Source organism: Portunus trituberculatus, chromosome 15 (genome assembly GCF_017591435.1).
Source record: "Portunus trituberculatus isolate SZX2019 chromosome 15, ASM1759143v1, whole genome shotgun sequence".
In the NCBI taxonomy this organism is placed as follows: domain Eukaryota; kingdom Metazoa; phylum Arthropoda; class Malacostraca; order Decapoda; family Portunidae; genus Portunus; species Portunus trituberculatus.
In genome coordinates, this window is record NC_059269.1 from 1,407,712 (window position 1) to 1,426,199 (window position 18,488).

The following is an 18,488-nucleotide window of genomic DNA, read 5'->3' on the forward strand; positions in this document are numbered from 1 at the left end:
CACAAGAATCAAAACAAAACATGCAATCAACAATCTTTACCTTGACATGGGCAAGACTCACTGCATTCTTTACAATGTAATGCTTTTACTCCTTGAGGTAAAACACGCTTTTGTACAATTAAAATTGCACCTATCTTTTAACATTCTTACCTTGCATACATGAAAAAAAACAATGATAAAAAAAAAAAAGTTATCATTATTAGGCCTGTAGTCTCTCAGAGTCAATGCTAACGCCATATGCCAGGTACATGTTTACATCTCACAATAAGATTGGTACATAGGCTACTAGCAAATAGCCCCTGTTCACTAAGCAGCAAGCAGGTACAGAATGCAAATCAAAGGGTTGTGGCCTCCTTGTCCCAATGTGTGGTGTGTGATGCGGTCTCAGTACTACCTAAAAATCACTCTCCCATAAAGGAAAGGCTGGCTGGGTGACCACCTGGCAACTGTGGTGAATTACACACACATTGTTTCTGTAACAGCACTGAGACCAAAATACCCTACTTTCTTATAATCCCTTGTCCTTGAGGTATCCTGGTGAATGAACAGTCATCCAGATTTTTTCAGTGTCATTTAACACCTCTCTGTACCAGCCAACAGTTGCAAGTCTTTGTTACCGTTCATCCAGGCTGCATTCCACAACACACTGTCCACCCCACTGTTTGGGATAATTGAACAATTGATTATACTGCTGGAGAGTTACAACAATGGCCACTGCCAGAAAACTACCAGAAGTTGCCTATTCATTGTAGAAGAGCTCTTTTTATAATCTTACTATAGACACTATAGACATTATTCATAAAAGAAATTAAGTTTTAAGGAGGCGAGAGGAGGAGGAGGAGGAGAGGAAAAGAGAGGCAACAAATTCCTGTGGGATTCAGGGATTACTGCACAGTAAAATTTCAAATCTTGATCATAATTGGGACTGAAAATACTGAACAAATTAATGATTTGCAAACAAAATAACTTACAATCAGCTGTTTGGAACCCAACTTGTTTGTTACTTGGGAAGTAATTGTACTCTCTCTCTCTCTCTCTCTCTCTCTCTCTCTCTCTCTCTCTCTCTCTCTCTCTCTCTCTCTCTGTGGTCTACTTGTAATGACAACTGTTCCAAACTCTTTTGGAGGTATGTATGCCCATGTCAAAGAAAATCACCACAAAACATGTATTATGCAATGCAACATCTATGAAACACTCTTGCATGCAGAGGTTGTACTGGTATGACCCAGCTACTTAGTCAACTTGGCATGATATTTTTATAAATCAACCATTTGTAAAATCTACTTACTAAGGAAAAAATAATTTTTGTTAACATATGAAAAAATATTGAAAAACTACAGCAAAAATAAATTACTTACATCACAGTGCCGTCTTCAGATGCAGAATAAAAATGGTTTGGTTGAGTTGGAACGGTGGCAATCCTTTTCACTCTCTTTTCATGACAAGTACATATGTGAGTAACATCTTCTGTCTCCAGTTCCCTTACTTCTATGTGACCATCCCCAGCTCCTGATATAGCCACTCTGTCTCCACTTTGGGGCTGAAACTGTGGAATGAAATATCTTAGAATATGAAAAAATACATCATACAATTATTAAGAAAATAAGACAGTAATAATTAAACTTCTCCTTTATACTTCTCACAATACTTCTATGGTAGCATTTAATACAAAAAACATCTTCATATGTATGTGATACCTGTAAATTCATAAAAACTCAACCCAGAGAATAATCATGTGTTCATCTATTCTTGCCTGCAATTTGTATCTTCCTCAATATGATTCTCTAAAAATATTTTCTTTTTTTTTCTCTAGAACATTTTAGCACTCAAGTTTTCCCATTTATGGATGTGCCTTCTTTTTACAACTACAACATCTATCACACTCATATAAACTCTCAGTCATCTTACATTTTTTTTTTTTTCCCAAAACTGTTGAGGCCATTTGACTTCTACATTCCAATTCTAAATCATTTACCATTACTTAAACTGGTGACTATTAGTTGATGGAAGCTAAGGCAACCTGGAGCCCTGCCCCAAGCTACCTCATCTATCTGGTGGGACAGTTGATTGATGCACCTGTAATGGCTCTGTCCTTTTCCCTAATTTCCTTCCTCACAGCTGCCTCCCACTTCTGGTGGGGCAAGCAGAGGCTACGGTGAATTGGAGGTCCCACCTCCAGCCACCTCCCCATTCTGGTAAATAACTCATGTATGCACCTGTAATGCTTTTGCCCCTTTTCCTAATTTCTTACATCTAAAATTTTCATAGACTTGCCCTAAATAAATTTTTCTAATATGTAGTTTTGTTAACATAAATGTATAAATGAGATAGTATCACATCCTCAGGAGGTGGTTCAACTGGCAACCTGATAGCAACCTTCTTACCATGGCAACAATGTTTCCCTATGTGTTCGCAGACACCATTTCGTGGCCAAAAGTTGTTTCTAGTGGTGCATATGTGTTTTTTTTAGTTTGTTTCATTTCTTTAAATACAAGTGATTTTTTTTAATGTACAAAGTATTCCTTACGAGCTGATGGGGTAAACAGTGGTACCTAAAGATACGAGTTTAGTTCATTCTATGACGGAGCTCATATCTCATATCATAAACAATTTTTCTCAATGAAATGCGATGAAATGCCATTAATCCATTCCACCATCCCCAAAAAGAGCACCACTATTTTTTTTTACATATTTTCAGGTAAGAAAAGGTACTTATGAATAATAATTATTGCACAGAAATATAATAAAACATAACAAGAGATAATATAAATACATAAGCTACTCTTATAAAGTATATTTATCTGGAAGGATGCATTCCATGGGACGTTACTGCATTACCAACACTCAGTTGGGACTGTCGATCAGCTGGAGTGTACAAATATAGCCACCCACAAAAGAATGGTTGCTCTAATAATCACAAAAGAGCTCATTGACAATCCTGTAAACATAATTCATTGAATAACTAAGTTTAAGGGGGTGCATCCGGGTTAGAGACCGAAAAAAATAAGAAAAATAATGTTTTTTGTGGAAAAAAATGTGGTAGGTATACACATTAGCTATCATTTCACTAAGTTTTATAGCAAAACGTGCACTGGTTTCCGTTTAAATGCCATTCAAAGGTCCCGTACTCAACCACTTGCATTTGTTTACATCAGCAGAATCAGTTTTTTTACTCAAAAACCATGAAAAAAAGGCAAAAATCTTAACTTTTTTTGGTGGACATGATAAGGCAACACTGAAAGTCTATGAGTGGCGTCAACCAAGGCACCAGCAAGACTCATTAGGGGGAAAGCTATCAGAGAAAGAGGTTGTTGCTGCGTCTCTCGCTACCCGCCTTTCACTCTGCTAAACAGAACGTAATTTATTTACTGCATCCTGCTTTTCACCTACTGCCAACCATGGGATGGGTGTCTAAGAGGAGTAAGCAGGGAAAGGACGCCTGGAATATGAGTATGGAAGCTCAAAGAATAAAAAGAGCGTGTTGAACCTGACACCTCAAATGCTCCAGTACGCATCCTCGTGTCACCCACCACCAGCACCCTCATCGCCGCCACACCACAGCCCACCACATCTCACGCAGAACAAAGACAAGGAAGTGAAGAAGAAAAGGCCCCATTACTCACAATTAGAGAAGCTCTTCTACAAAATATTGAGAAAGGAAATGAAGATGTGGATAGTGACAAAGAGCTTGTCATGCTGACGAAAAGGAGGCTGAAAAATCTTCTTTCCTCTCGTTATTCATGCCCAGATCCTGCCTTTGACTACAGTTTGGAGCCTGATGTGTATGAGAACACCATAACTATGCACTGTACAACATGCAACTTCAAGAACACATCACAACCAGAAAAAGTGAGAGCTGGACGTCAAAAGAAAAGCTTCTTCAGGACCAATATATCATTGACAGGAGAGGACCAGGAGCCTCATATACATCTACTTGTATTATGAGATTGTAGATAATATATAAGAACATATAGTAAACCTGAATAAACTTCCTAGTGTGTTATAACGGGATCAAGATCGATCAATAAACTTTATCGGCCCGTATCTCAAAACATAAATTATTCCCCTTCTAAAATCTATTTTAACCCCTTCACGCCGGATGTTAAAAAGCCGCCTGTATGACATACGGTTGGTAGTGCCGTGCACCCGAGCGGAAACTCGTGCAAGCTTGTCTTTGTGTATTATGCTACTATTTTTTAGTCACTATATCGCCTTCGAAGAGGAAAGTGGACGCTTCTCTCTTCGGAGAGAGAGAGAGAGAGAGAGAGAGAGAGAGAGAGAGAGAGAGAGAGAGAGAGAGAGAGAGAGAGAGAAAAAGCTTCTAGAAGTGGATGAAAATAAGGCGACAGGGCCGGACAATATAAGCCCTCGCTTGCTCCGTCAGTGTGCTAATGAGCTGGCGCGACCACTCGCCTTACTGTTCACTCGGTGTCTCGAGTCCAGCACGTGGCCGGCAGCCTGGAAAACGAGCAATGTAGTGCCAGTTCACAAAAAAGGAGGCAAGAACCAGTGTAAAAACTATCACCCTGTGTCCTTACTGTCGGTGCTCAGTAAGGTTCTGGAGGCTATTATAACCTCTAGGGTCACTGAGCACCTAGAGAAACACCATTTTCTGTGCGTCAGGCAGTTTGGTTTTCGGCAGGGTAGATCCGTGGCAGACCTACATCTGCTGCTTGCCACCCAATTGAGTGCTGCACTTGATCAGGGCAAGACCACAGCCGTCGTGGCACTGGATATTGAAGGTGCTCGACCGGTGTGGCACAAAGCCCTGATCACTAAAATTGTGCAACTGGCATTGATGGTGCACTCCTGTCTCTGCTGGAGGATTATCTCAGCAACAGACACCTGAGAGTGACTGTCAGCGGCCAGGAGTCAGAGGTGCAGCCCATCAAGGCAGGTGTACCACAGGGAAGTTGCCTCGGCCCTCTGCTGTGGAACATCTACATCAACGACCTGCTGCACCTCATCCCCAGCGCAAGGGCTTACGCTGATGATGTAACTCTGACTAAGAGTTACCAGGCAGAGGAGGAGCCTGAAGCAGCAAGGCAGCTGGAGGACAGGTTGAGCCGCATCGTGGCCTGGGGCAACACCTGGCAAGTTAAGTTCGCCCCACAGAAAACACAGCTGCTCCTTGTCTCAAGGTCACGCTCAGCCATGCGCATAAACTTCAACAGGGCAACACTTTCACCACAAGAGGAGGTAGAGGTGCTGGGGGTCACCTACGACCGAGGATTGACCTTCAGGACCCACATTGAGTGCCTTGCCAGGGCAGCCTCCGGGCTCGCCTCACTCCGAAGAATGTCGTGGTTGCTGGATGGTGAGGGGCTAGAGCTGCTCTATAAAGCACAAGTAAGGTCCTCCCTGGAGTTCTCATGCCTTGCGTGGGGCGGCTCCGCCAGCAAACACCTCACCCTCCTGGACAAAGTACAGAACCGAGCAGCAAGGCTTATCAGGGACACTGCTGGGCAGCAGCCACGACTCCACACCCTCCAGCATCGCCGTGGCGTGGCGGGACTCACGGTGATATACAAAGTGCAGGTGGAAAGAGTGAGCCACATGCAGGAGCTTCATCTGCCTGCACGCTCCCCTCAGGTCACCACCCGCATGGTCACCCAGACACCTGGTGAGCTCCTGCTGACCCGATGCAGGACATGGCATCACCAGAGACAATATATAAACTCGTGTGCAAGAAAATGGAACACTCTGTTGGCCTCACAGGAGATAAACCTCAGTGACACAAACACTCAGACATTTAAAGTGCAAGTGAACCATTGGTTACTGAGGCAAGGGTGAATCATGTACAGTGAACGTAGTATATTCAGTGTTACAATATGTTATTGTTGTACATACAGAATGTAATATACATCACCAGGGTCAGATTTTAAGATAGGTTGCACTAACCCTGTACCCTTTAGTCTGTAAAAACAACGTTCTTATGTAATGTAGAAGTTGTTTTCCCTGTACATTTGATCAGTATAAATAAAAAAAAAAAAAAAAAGAGAGAGAGAGAGAGAGAGAGAGAGAGAGAGAGAGAGAGAGAGAGAGAGAGAGAGAGAGAGAGAGAGAGAGAGAGAGAGTGTGACATTTGCTAATATTTTAGACACAAGCAGGACGCATGTAGCTTATCTTTCGAGAGGAAGAGAGAGAGGAGAGAGAGAGAGAGAGAGAGAGAGAGAGAGAGAGAGAGAGAGAGAGAGAGTGTGACATTTGCTAATATTTTAGACACAAGCAGGACGCATGTAGCTTATCTTTCGAGAGGAAGAGGGGAGGAGGAGGAGGAGAGAGAGAGAGAGAGAGAGAGAGAGAGAGAGAGAGAGAGAGAGAGAGAGAGAGAGAGAGAGAGAGAGAGAGAGAGAGAGATTAGAAAATTTGTTGTTTTTGTGTATTTACCTAGTTGTATTTACCTAGTTGTAGTTTTACAGGGCCTGGGCTTTATGCTCGTGTGGTCCCGTCTCCATATCTACACTTATCCAATTTTTCTTTAAAACTATGTACACTCTTTGCTGATACCACTTCCTCACTCAAACTGTTCCAAGTCTCAACACATCTTTGCGGGAAACTAAATTTTTTAACATCTCTCAGACATCGTCCCTTCCTTAGTTTCTTACTATGCGATCTTGTGCTTCTAAAGTCATATTCTTCTCTCAGGATCAGTTTCTCATTATCCACTTCATCCATTCTGTTAATCAATTTATAAACTTGTATCAGATCCCTCTCTCTTCTCTGCTCCAAGGTTGGTAGATCCATTGCCTTTAGTCTCTCCTCATATGCCATCCCTTTAAATTCTGGAACCATTCTTGTAGCCATTTTTTGTAGTCTCTCTAATTTTCTTATGTGTTTCTTTTTATGGGGAGTCCACACAACTCCTGCATATTCCAATCTAGGTCTTATTTTAGTACTTATCAATTTCTTCATCATTTCCTTGTCCATATAGTGAAATGCTACTCCAATATTCCTTAGCAAATTATCGTCTCTCTGAAAATTCTATCAATATGGCTAACCGGTTGATTATTTTCTTCCATTGTCACTCCCAAGTCCTTTTCCTTTTTTACTTTTTCTAGTTCTACTCCATCTCCCATCTTATAGATTCCCACTGGTCGTCTTTCACTTTTTCCCATTTCCATGACATGGCTTTTGTCCACATTGAATTCCATCTCCCATTTTTTGCTCCATTTCCAGATCTTGTTTAAGTCTTCCTGTAGTATTTCACAATCCTCTTTTTGTTTAATGACTCTGCACAGTTTCGCATCGTCCACAAACAGATTTATGTAGCTGTTCACTCCCTCTGGCATGTCATTTATATATACGAGAAAAAGTATTGGTGCCAATACTGACCCCTGTGGCACTCCGCTGTCTACTGTTCTCCACTTGGACTTCATATCTTTAACTATCGTCCTTATTTCTCTCCCCCTTAAGTAATTCTTCATCCATCTCAATGTGCTTCCTTTTAAGCCACCCTTCTCCTCTAACTTCCATAGTAATCTTTCATGTGGCACTTTATCAAAAGCCTTTTTTAGATCTAAATAAATACAGTCAACCCATCCTCTCTCTCTTGTACTTTATCAACTATTCTAGAGTAGAAACTCAATAAATTTGTCACACATGACCGACCTTTTCTAAAACCAAATTGGCTATTTGATAATATTTTGTTGTCTTCAAGAAACTCGATCCATTGCTTCTTTATTACTTTTCACACATCTTGCATATTACACTAGTTAGTGATACCGGCCTGTAATTTAAAGGTTCTTCCTTCCTTCCGCTCTTATATATGGGAACCACCTCAGCTCTTTTCCACTCCACTGGCACTGTTCCATTTTCTATTGAGCATTTTATGATGTTGTATATTGGACTTGCTAGTTCTTCCCTACATTCTTTCAGTATTCTGCCTGAGACTTCATCCGGTCCCATTGCCTTTTCCTCATCCAATTCCGTCATCAACTTTTTATTTCAAGCTTGGTTACTTTAATCTCTTTCATATAGACAGTCTCTATTACCCTGTGGTCTTTCAAATTTGGATTCCTTAGTAAAGACCTCATGAAATTTACTATTTAACAGTTCTGCCATACTTTTGGGTCTTCCACCATTCCGTTTTCTCCTTTTAACCTTTCTATTGTTTCTTTTTGTCTTATTTTTCCATTTATGAATCTGTAGAACAATTTTGGTTGTTCCTTACATTTTCGACAATGTCCTTTTCATAGTTCTTTTCTTCTTCCTTTCTCACCTTAGCATATTCATTTCTTGCTGTTTTGAAGTTTTCCTTATTTTCTGGATTTCTGTTTCTTCTCCACCTTTTCCATGCTCCATCTCGTTTCTCCTTTGCCCTAGCACATCTTGCATTAAACCAATCTTTCTTTCCTTCTTCTTTAGGTCTATATTTCGGAACATATTCCTGACCCCAGTTTTGTATATTTCCAAAAATAAGTTATATTTCTCTTGAACCGTTAATGAGTTTTCCATCTCCTCCCAGTTTACGTTTTAAAATAGTTCTTGAGATTCTCAATATCAGCCTTTCTGTAATTTAATCGGTCTCCTTTGTATGATTCATCTCTATCTTCCTTTCCTTCTTCTATATCCATCTCTAATATTACATGGTCACTCTTTCCCAATGGGCACTTGTATCTTATATCATCGTTAATTGGTATATCCCTTGTAAAACTAGGTCTAATCTTGCCGGCTCATCGTTTCCTCTGAATCTTGTGTTTTCCTTTACTCTTTGGACCATCAAATTATCTATCATTAGGTTCAGGAATCTATCTCCCAGGCATCTTCCCCATACCACTTTCATAATTTTCCCAGTCTACCTCCTTACAGTTGAAATCTCCTACCAATATCACTTTTCTCCTTTCCTTAATGATTCTTGTAAGACTCCTTATTGTGTCATCTATCATGTCTCTATATTCTTGGTTAGTCCATGAGTTTGTTTTGGTGGCACATATGTTCCAATGATTGTTAACTCCTTTTGTTAATATGCATCTTAACATACAGTATTTCTGATTTTCCTTCCCAAACTCCGCTTGATTTACCACTATCTCCTTCCTTAACATCATCATGACTACTCCTCCTCCTTTACCCACTCTGTCTCACCTCCATATATTATACCTTTTATCTATGTCTATTTTTATTGCCTCATTTAACTTTGTTTCCATCAGGCATACAATATCTGGTTCTTCTTTCTTTATGTAATCTCTTAATTCTAATTTACTAGATAAAATCCCATCTATGTTTGTATACATCATTTTTAATCTCTTGTTCTTATCATTTTTAGTTAAACTTGCTCCATTCTTTTCTCTTCTTTCTCTTTTATATACCATTTCCTTATCCTGTCTCCTATAATTCTCCAAAAAAATGCTTCTGCCACCAGTTCATTGTGTCTCTTCCTTTCCTCCTCGTTTCTATTTTTCTTTATATATATATATCTTTGCAACCTTCTGTTTCTCTGAGTTTCGTTTTTCTATATAGTACTTCTTCTGCTGCTGCTTGTGATTTTAGTGTGTGTATTTACCTAATTGTATTTACCTAATTGTAACATACGGGAAAAGAGCTATGCTCGTGTTGTCCCGTCTCCATATCTATTAATGTCCAGCTTTTTCTTAAAATCATGAATATTCCTTGCGTTGACCACTTCCACGTCTAAACTATTCCATGCTTCCACCCTTCTATGAGGAAGCTATATTTTTCACATCTCTCCTATAAGTGGCCATTTTAGTTTTTCCCATGCCCTCTCGACATTCTTTCATTCCACATACACAGATCTTCCCTATCCATTTTTCCATGCCAATCATCACTCTGTATATTGCTATCAGGTCTCCCCTTTCTCTTCTGTTTTCCAGGGTTGGAAGTTGCATTCTTTTCAGTCTGTCTTCATAAGTCAAATCTCTTAAGTCAGGCACCATTTTCGTTGCAGCCCTCTGTACTTTCTCTAGTTTCCTTATGTGTTTCTTTAAGTTCGAGCCCACTGTATTGTTGCATATTCAAGCCTCGGTCTTATCATTGCAGTAATTATTTTCTTCATCATTTCTTCATCTAGATATCTGACGCCACTCTTATGTTCCTCAATAAGTTCAATACTTCTCCAATTATTTTGTTTATATGTCTCTCTGGCGATAGGTCATTGGTAATTGTCACCCCAAGGTCTTTTCTTCATGACTGGTTTTATGTCTTCATTTCCTATCTTGTACATACTCCTGATTCTTCTTTCACTCTTGCCAAACTCTATTTTCTTGCATTTTGTCGTGTTGAACTCCATTTGCCATGTACAGCTCCATTTCCATATTCTGTCCAAGTCTTCCTGGAGTAGTTCGCAATCTTTGTCACATCTCACTTTTCTTAACAATTTTGCATCGTCTGCAAATAGGCTCACATAACTGGACACCCCATCCACCATGTCATTTATGTAGACTGCGAACATTACTGGTGCCAACACTGATCCCTGTGGAACTCCACTCTCCACCAATCCCCATTCTGATGGTCTGTCCTTAATTATTGTTCTCATTTCTCTTCCTACCAAAAGTCTTCCATCCATTTTAGTAAACTGCCATGCACTCCTCCTACCATTTCAAGTTTCCAGATCAGTCTCTGGTGTGGTACCTTATCAAAGGCCTTTTTTAAATCCAGATATATTCCATCAGCCCAACCATCTCTTTCCTGTATTACATCTATCACCCTCGAATAGTAACATATCAGGTTTGTCGTGCATGAACGCCCTTTTCTAAAACCAAATTGACACTCACAAAGTATGTCATTTTCTCCAAGAAGTCTGTCCATCTATTCTTCACCACCCTCTCACACATCTTAGCTACCACACTTGTAAGTGACACTGGTCTATAGTTCAATGGGTCTCTCTTGTTACCTGATTTATAGATTGGGACAATGTTAGCTCTTTTCCAGTCTTGGGGCACTACACCTTCCCTTAATGAGGCATCAATTACTTCACAAACTTTTTCTGCCAGTTGCTCCTGCATTCTCTTAAAATCCATCCTGATACCCCATCAGGTCCCACAGCTTTTCTCACTTCTAAACTCCCCATCATGTTCTTGATCTCCTCCACAGTTACTTGAAACTCCTTCATAATCCCTTTCTGTTCCATTACCAGTGGTTTGTCAAAAGCAGTCTCCTTTGTGAATACCTTCCGAAAGCATCCATTCATAGCCTCTGCCATTTCCTGGGATCTTCACTGCATACTCCATTTACTTCTAAACTTTCAATACTTTCTCTATTTTTGATGTTGTTGTTCACATGTCTGTAAAAAGCCTTGGTTGGTCTTTACATTTATCAATTATATCCTTTTCTTGTTTCTTTCTTTCTTCTCTTCTAATCAACACATATTCATTTCTTGCTCTTTTGTAACTTTCCCACTGCTTAATCCGTCTTTTCCTTCTCCACCTCTTCCATGCATCCTCTTTTCTTGTTCTAGCCTTTTCACATCTATCGTTAAACCAGTCCTGCTTTCCAACTTCTCTATGTTGTCTTATTGGTACAAATTTTTCTCACCTTCTTTGTATATTTTATAAATTCCTTCCACTTTTCATTTGCTCCTTAGCACTCTTGAATTTCATCCAATTTGTCTCTTGAAAGAATTTCTTTAGGTTTCCAAAATCTGTCTTGGCATAATTCCATCTTCCCACTTTATATTCTTCATTTCTTCTAGATTTCTCTTCGTCTATCACCTTGAACTCCAAAACTGCATGATCACTCTTTGCTAAAGGGCACTCCACCCTCATCTCCTCAATGACCATTGGCTCTGTACTAAAGACCAAGTCCAGTCTTGACGATGCTCCTCTCCTCCAAACCTAGTATCTTCTTTGACCCACTGAGTTAACACATTTTCCATTGCCAGTGTCAATAGTGTATTTCCCATGTTGTCTCTGATCCTTCCATTGACCAGTCCTCCCAACACACCTCTTTACAATTAAAATCTCCCATCATTATAGTTCGTTCACAGCCACCCAACATTTCTTCCAGACATGTTCCTGTATCACTTATCATTTCTTCATATTCCTGTACTGACCATGCATTTGTCTTAGGTGGTACGTACACCACTATGTAGTGCCTCTTTTTCCTTCATTAGTTTCTGCTCTGATCTTTAGCACTTCTGCCTTTCCCATACCTTCTTTCACTTGATCCACCTTTATATCTTTTTAACCAGCAACATCACTCCTCCTCCCATCTTACCTACTCTATTTCTTTTCCAAACATTATATTTCCTTCTCCAACCATCATCAGGTCTTCTCCTCTCTCAGTTTTGTTTCAGTAAGACCCACAATATCTGGGTTCTTGTCCCTCAAGTAATCGTTGAGTTCTAAAATCCCGATATCACTCCATTTATGTTGGAATACATTACATTCGCTCATATGTAAGTTTCTTTAGTCCTTTCTTGCTGTACTTTTCTGGGTTATGAACCACTTCCTCAGTCTCATATCCAAGATTCTCCAGAAAAACTCTTTCTTCTCCTCTTCTGTCCTCTCTTCATTTTTTCAAAGCCTCCTTTCTCAACTCATTTAACATTTCTCTTTCCTTTTCACCGAGATCTCTTCTCAACCAAATCTTCCTTGTTGTTTCCTGCTGGGCTAGCCTCCATGACTTCTCCACCAATTCATCTACATCCTTTTGTGACTTAAGTTTGATTCTTATTGGCCTCATACCTTCTCTTGTGAACTTTCCAATTCTATGGAAGTCCTCTATTTCTTGTACTAGGTCTTTTCCTCCTCCTGCACCACATTAATGATATTATTTATCACCTTTTTATGTTTTCTCTCTCTCCATTTTACTCGGTGTCTTATCCTCCTCCACACCAAATATCACCACACATCTCTTTTTGTCTACAGTTTCCCTCACCAATGTCTCATTTGACTTAATAACCTTCACCACTTTCTCAGCTATCTTCTCTTCTATGATCTGTTGATCTATAATTTCAGCAAGGCCCAAAGTTTTCTCCCTGACTCTTTGATTTCCTTTTCCAGACTTGCAACTTTGTAATTTACCTCCTTTCTTTCCACTTCCTGACTTTTTCCATTCAGCCTGCTTCTCCATCACTTTTCCTAGAGATTCTCCACATTTTTCGCAATTCACTTTAATTAGCTTAACTTCCTCTTTCAGTGCTTCATTTTCCTTCTTCATATCGGCACAGTCTCTCTTTACATTGTCATAACTCGTTTCCAGGCCCTCATACTTTTCAAACAGTTTTCAATTTTACCTTCTAACTCCAGAATTTTCTTCACATAAGCTCTTCTCCATTATTCTTGTGTGTTCATGTTTGTTCACGGCCGTGTTGTGTGATGTAAACAAACCAGCTGATTGGTAACTGTAGAATTAGAGATGATTGCTGTGTGTGTGTGTGTGTGTGTGTGTGTGTGTGTGTGTATTTACCTAATTGTATTTACCTAATTGTAACATACGGAAAAGAGCTATGCTCGTGTTGTCCCGTCTCCATATCTATTAATGTCCAGCTTTTCTTAAAATCATGAATATTCCTTGCGTTGACCACTTCCACGTCTAAACTATTCCATGCTTCCACCCTTCTATGAGGAAGCTATATTTTTCACATCTCTCCTATAAGTGGCCATTTTAGTTTTTCCCATGCCCTCTCGACATTCTTTCATTCCACATACACAGATCTTCCCTATCCATTTTTCCATGCCAATCATCACTCTGTATATTGCTATCAGGTCTCCCTTTCTCTTCTGTTTTCCAGGGTTGGAAGTTGCATTCTTTTCAGTCTGTCTTCATAAGTCAAATCTCTTAAGTCAGGCACCATTTTGTTGCAGCCCTCTGTACTTTCTCTAGTTTCCTTATGTGTTTCTTTAAGTTCGAGCCCACTGTATTGTTGCATATTCAAGCCTCGGTCTTATCATTGCAGTAATTATTTTCTTCATCATTTCTTCATCTAAATATCTGAACGCCACTCTTATGTTCCTCAATAAGTTCAATACTTCTCCAATTATTTTGTTTATATGTCTCTCTGGCGATAGGTCATTGGTAATTGTCACCCCAAGGTCTTTTCTTCATGACTGGTTTTATGTCTTCATTTCCTATCTTGTACATACTCCTGATTCTTCTTTCACTCTTGCCAAACTCTATTTTCTTGCATTTTGTCGTGTTGAACTCCATTTGCCATGTACAGCTCCATTTCCATATTCTGTCCAAGTCTTCCTGGAGTAGTTCGCAATCTTTGTCACATCTCACTTTTCTTAACAATTTTGCATCGTCTGCAAATAGGCTCACATAACTGGACACCCCATCCACCATGTCATTTATGTAGACTGAACATTACTGGTGCCAACACTGATCCCTGTGGAACTCCACTCTCCACCAATCCCCATTCTGATGGTCTGTCCTTAATTATTGTTCTCATTTCTCTTCCTACCAAAAGTCTTCCATCCATTTTAGTAAACTGCCATGCACTCCTCCTACCATTTCAAGTTTCCAGATCAGTCTCTGGTGTGGTACCTTATCAAAGGCCTTTTTTAAATCCAGATATATTCCATCAGCCCAACCATCTCTTTCCTGTATTACATCTATCACCCTCGAATAGTAACATATCAGGTTTGTCGTGCATGAACGCCCTTTTCTAAAACCAAATTGACACTCACAAAGTATGTCATTTTCTCCAAGAAGTCTGTCCATCTATTCTTCACCACCCTCTCACACATCTTAGCTACCACACTTGTAAGTGACACTGGTCTATAGTTCAATGGGTCTCTCTTGTTACCTGATTTATAGATTGGGACAATGTTAGCTCTTTTCCAGTCTTGGGGCACTACACCTTCCCTTAATGAGGCATCAATTACTTCACAAACTTTTTCTGCCAGTTGCTCCCTGCATTCTCTTAAAATCCATCCTGATACCCCATCAGGTCCCACAGCTTTTCTCACTTCTAAACTCCCCATCATGTTCTTGATCTCCTCCACAGTTACTTGAAACTCCTTCATAATCCCTTTCTGTTCCATTACCAGTGGTTTGTCAAAAGCAGTCTCCTTTGTGAATACCTTCCGAAAGCATCCATTCATAGCCTCTGCCATTTCCTGGGATCTTCACTGCATACTCCATTTACTTCTAAACTTTCAATACTTTCTCTATTTTTGATGTTGTTGTTCACATGTCTGTAAAAAAGCCTTGGTTGGTCTTTACATTTATCAATTATATCCTTTTCTTGTTTCTTTCTTTCTTCTCTTCTAATCAACACATATTCATTTCTTGCTCTTTTGTAACTTTCCACTGCTTAATCCGTCTTTTCCTTCTCCACCTCTTCCATGCATCCTCTTTTCTTGTTCTAGCCTTTTCACATCTATCGTTAAACCAGTCCTGCTTTCCAACTTCTCTATGTTGTCTTATTGGTACAAATTTTTCTCACCTTCTTTGTATATTTTATAAATTCCTTCCACTTTTCATTTGCTCCCTTAGCACTCTTGAATTTCATCCAATTTGTCTCTTGAAAGAATTTCTTTAGGTTTCCAAAATCTGTCTTGGCATAATTCCATCTTCCCACTTTATATTCTTCATTTCTTCTAGATTTCTCTTCATCTATCACCTTGAACTCCAAAACTGCATGATCACTCTTTGCTAAAGGGCACTCCACCCTCATCTCCTCAATGACCATTGGCTCTGTACTAAAGACCAAGTCCAGTCTTGACGATGCTCCCTCTCCTCCAAACCTAGTATCTTCTTTGACCCACTGAGTTAACACATTTTCCATTGCCAGTGTCAATAGTGTATTTCCCCATGTTGTCTCTGATCCTTCCATTGACCAGTCCTCCCAACACACCTCTTTACAATTAAAATCTCCCATCATTATAGTTCGTTCACAGCCACCCAACATTTCTTCCAGACATGTTCCTGTATCACTTATCATTTCTTCATATTCCTGTACTGACCATGCATTTGTCTTAGGTGGTACGTACACCACTATGTAGTGCCTCTTTTTCCTTCATTAGTTTCTGCTCTGATCTTTAGCACTTCTGCCTTTCCCATACCTTCTTTCACTTGATCCACCTTTATATCTTTTTAACCAGCAACATCACTCCTCCTCCCATCTTACCTACTCTATTTCTTTTCCAAACATTATATTTCCTTCTCCAACCATCATCAGGTCTTCTCCTCTCTCAGTTTTGTTTCAGTAAGACCCACAATATCTGGGTTCTTGTCCCTCAAGTAATCGTTGAGTTCTAAAATCCCGATATCACTCCATTTATGTTGGAATACATTACATTCGCTCATATGTAAGTTTCTTTAGTCCTTTCTTGCTGTACTTTTCTGGGTTATGAACCACTTCCTCAGTCTCATATCCAAGATTCTCCAGAAAACTCTTCTCTTCTCTCTCTTCTGTCCTCTCTTTTAACATTTCTCTTTCCTTTTCACCGAGATCTCTTCTCAACCAAATCTTCCTTGTTGTTTCCTGTGTGACTTCTCCACCAATTCATCTACATCCTTTTGTGACAAGTTTGATTCTTATTGGCCTCATACCTTCTCTTGTGAACTTTCCAATTCTATAAGTCCTCTATTTCTTGTACTAGGTCTTTTCCTCCTCCTGCATGTGTGTGTGTGTGTGTGTGTGTGTGTGTGTGTGTGTGTGTGTGTGTGTGTGTGTGTGTGTGTGTTACAAGGCACATGTAACTTACTTTCATGGCGAGAGAGAGAGAGAGAGAGAGAGAGAGAGAGAGAGAGAGAGAGAGAGAGAGAGAGAGAGAGAGAGAGAGAGAGAGAGAGAGAGAGTTAGATTAGAATTTGTTGTTTTTGTGTGTGTGTGTGTATTTACCTAATTGTATTTACTTAATTGTAACATACTATGCTGTACTGTCCCGTCTCCATATCTACTAATGTCCAGCTTTTTCTTAAAATTATGAATATTCCTTCGTTGACCACTTCCACATCTAAACTATTCCATGCTTCCACCCTTCTATGAGGAAGCTATATTTTCACATCTCTCCTATAAGTGGCCATTTTAGTTTTTCCCATGCCCTCTCGACATTCTTTCATTCCACATACACAGATCTTCCCTATCCATTTTTTCCATGCCAATCATCACTCTGTATATTGCTATCAGGTCTCCTTTCTCTTCTATTTTCCAGGGTCGGAAGTTGCATTCTGTTCAGTCTGTCTTCATAAGTCAAATCTCTTAAGTCAGGCACCATTTTTGTTGCAGCCCTCTGTACTTTCTCTAGTTTCCTTATGTGTTTCTTTTTAAGTTCACCCACTGTATTGTTGCATATTCAAGCCTTGGTCTTATCATTGCAGTAATTATGATATGAATAACACCATGGCATAGACTGTTTCTATGTTCAGAGGAAGGAGAGAGAGAGAGAGAGAGAGAGAGAGAGAGAGAGAGAGAGAGAGAGAGAGAGAGAGAGAGAGAGAGAGAGAGAGAGAGAGAGAGAGAGAGAGAGAGAGAGAGAGAGATGGGAACAGTCTATGCCATTGGGTAATTTTAGACTTTAGCTTATCTTTAGTGATTGGTGGAGACAAGGATGGTGGGAGGAGCACTAGGATTTCAAGGACAGCATATGGCGTGTGTAGTTGGTATCCAACACACTATATGGGACAACTGAACTGAAGAAAGCTCAGAAAAGAAATATGACGTCTACGTAAGTGTCACCGTATATGCTACTGGGGCTTCATGATGTCACCGTATTGAAGAGGTTAAAGCCAATTTTAGCTTGATTTCAATGAAACAAAACTTAAAAAGAGAAGAATGCTTCTTCTTTCAATTCACATCACTATTTCTTTTTATATATGTGACCTAGAATTTTGTATTAATATTTTTTTGGTAAAAAAAAAGTAAAAAAAAAATTTTTTTGAAAAAAATTCATAAAACAAAAACGAAAGATGATATAAAAAATCTAATGGTGTGGAAAGCTTTCATATTATAATGCATCTTTGCCAGGTTATGGAGCAAATAATAACACCAGAATAACACTCGGAAGTTTGAGTTGCAATTACAATTGCATGGCGGGGTTGGGGACTAGAATGGGGATGAATGCCTAATATTGATGTACATGTTCCCAAGACTTTGCAACATAAAAATCTGAGTGTTTCAGACATATTTACTGGAGATATGATGACACTGATCTAAACCGGACGCTCCCCTTAAAGTAGAAGGGAGAGAGAGAGAGAGAGAGAGAGAGAGAGAGAGAGAGAGAGAGAGAGAGAGAGAGAGTTGTCCTCCCCCCTCCATGCTAAGAACAGTGGAGGAGGTAGGTGGATATAGGAGAAATTTGTTTTGCCTTTTCAGTTACGTACACATGCATACTTTATTAATACATGAAATAACAAGAAAAATTCATTTAATGTTCCAATTATCTTTTTTTGGCTAATGGTGGTAAATGGTGGAGGAAGAAGTGGGAGGGAGGAAAGGATGCAGGCACCATTCACACATAAACATTAAACATAAATTGAAACTGCACTTCCTTTAGTAAAAAAAAAGAAAAGGTCAGTAAATAGTGTGGAAGTGATGAAGGAACAATCACAGTGCATGAGATCCACAGAAAAGACATAGA

At 39.6% G+C, this 18,488-nt stretch overlaps 1 protein-coding gene across 4 annotated transcripts in view; it reads right to left on the bottom strand.

Moving 5' to 3' along the window:
* The window catches only part of LOC123504010 (WD and tetratricopeptide repeats protein 1-like), a 436,213-nt gene that overhangs the window by 208,275 nt on the left and 209,450 nt on the right, over nt 1–18,488 (bottom strand). For all 4 annotated transcript variants that reach the window (XM_045254212.1, XM_045254209.1, XM_045254210.1 and 1 more), the window contains exon 5: nt 1,359–1,546. In XM_045254212.1, coding sequence (XP_045110147.1) covers nt 1,359–1,546 — 188 coding nt within the window. The remainder of the gene's footprint in view (nt 1–1,358; nt 1,547–18,488) is intronic.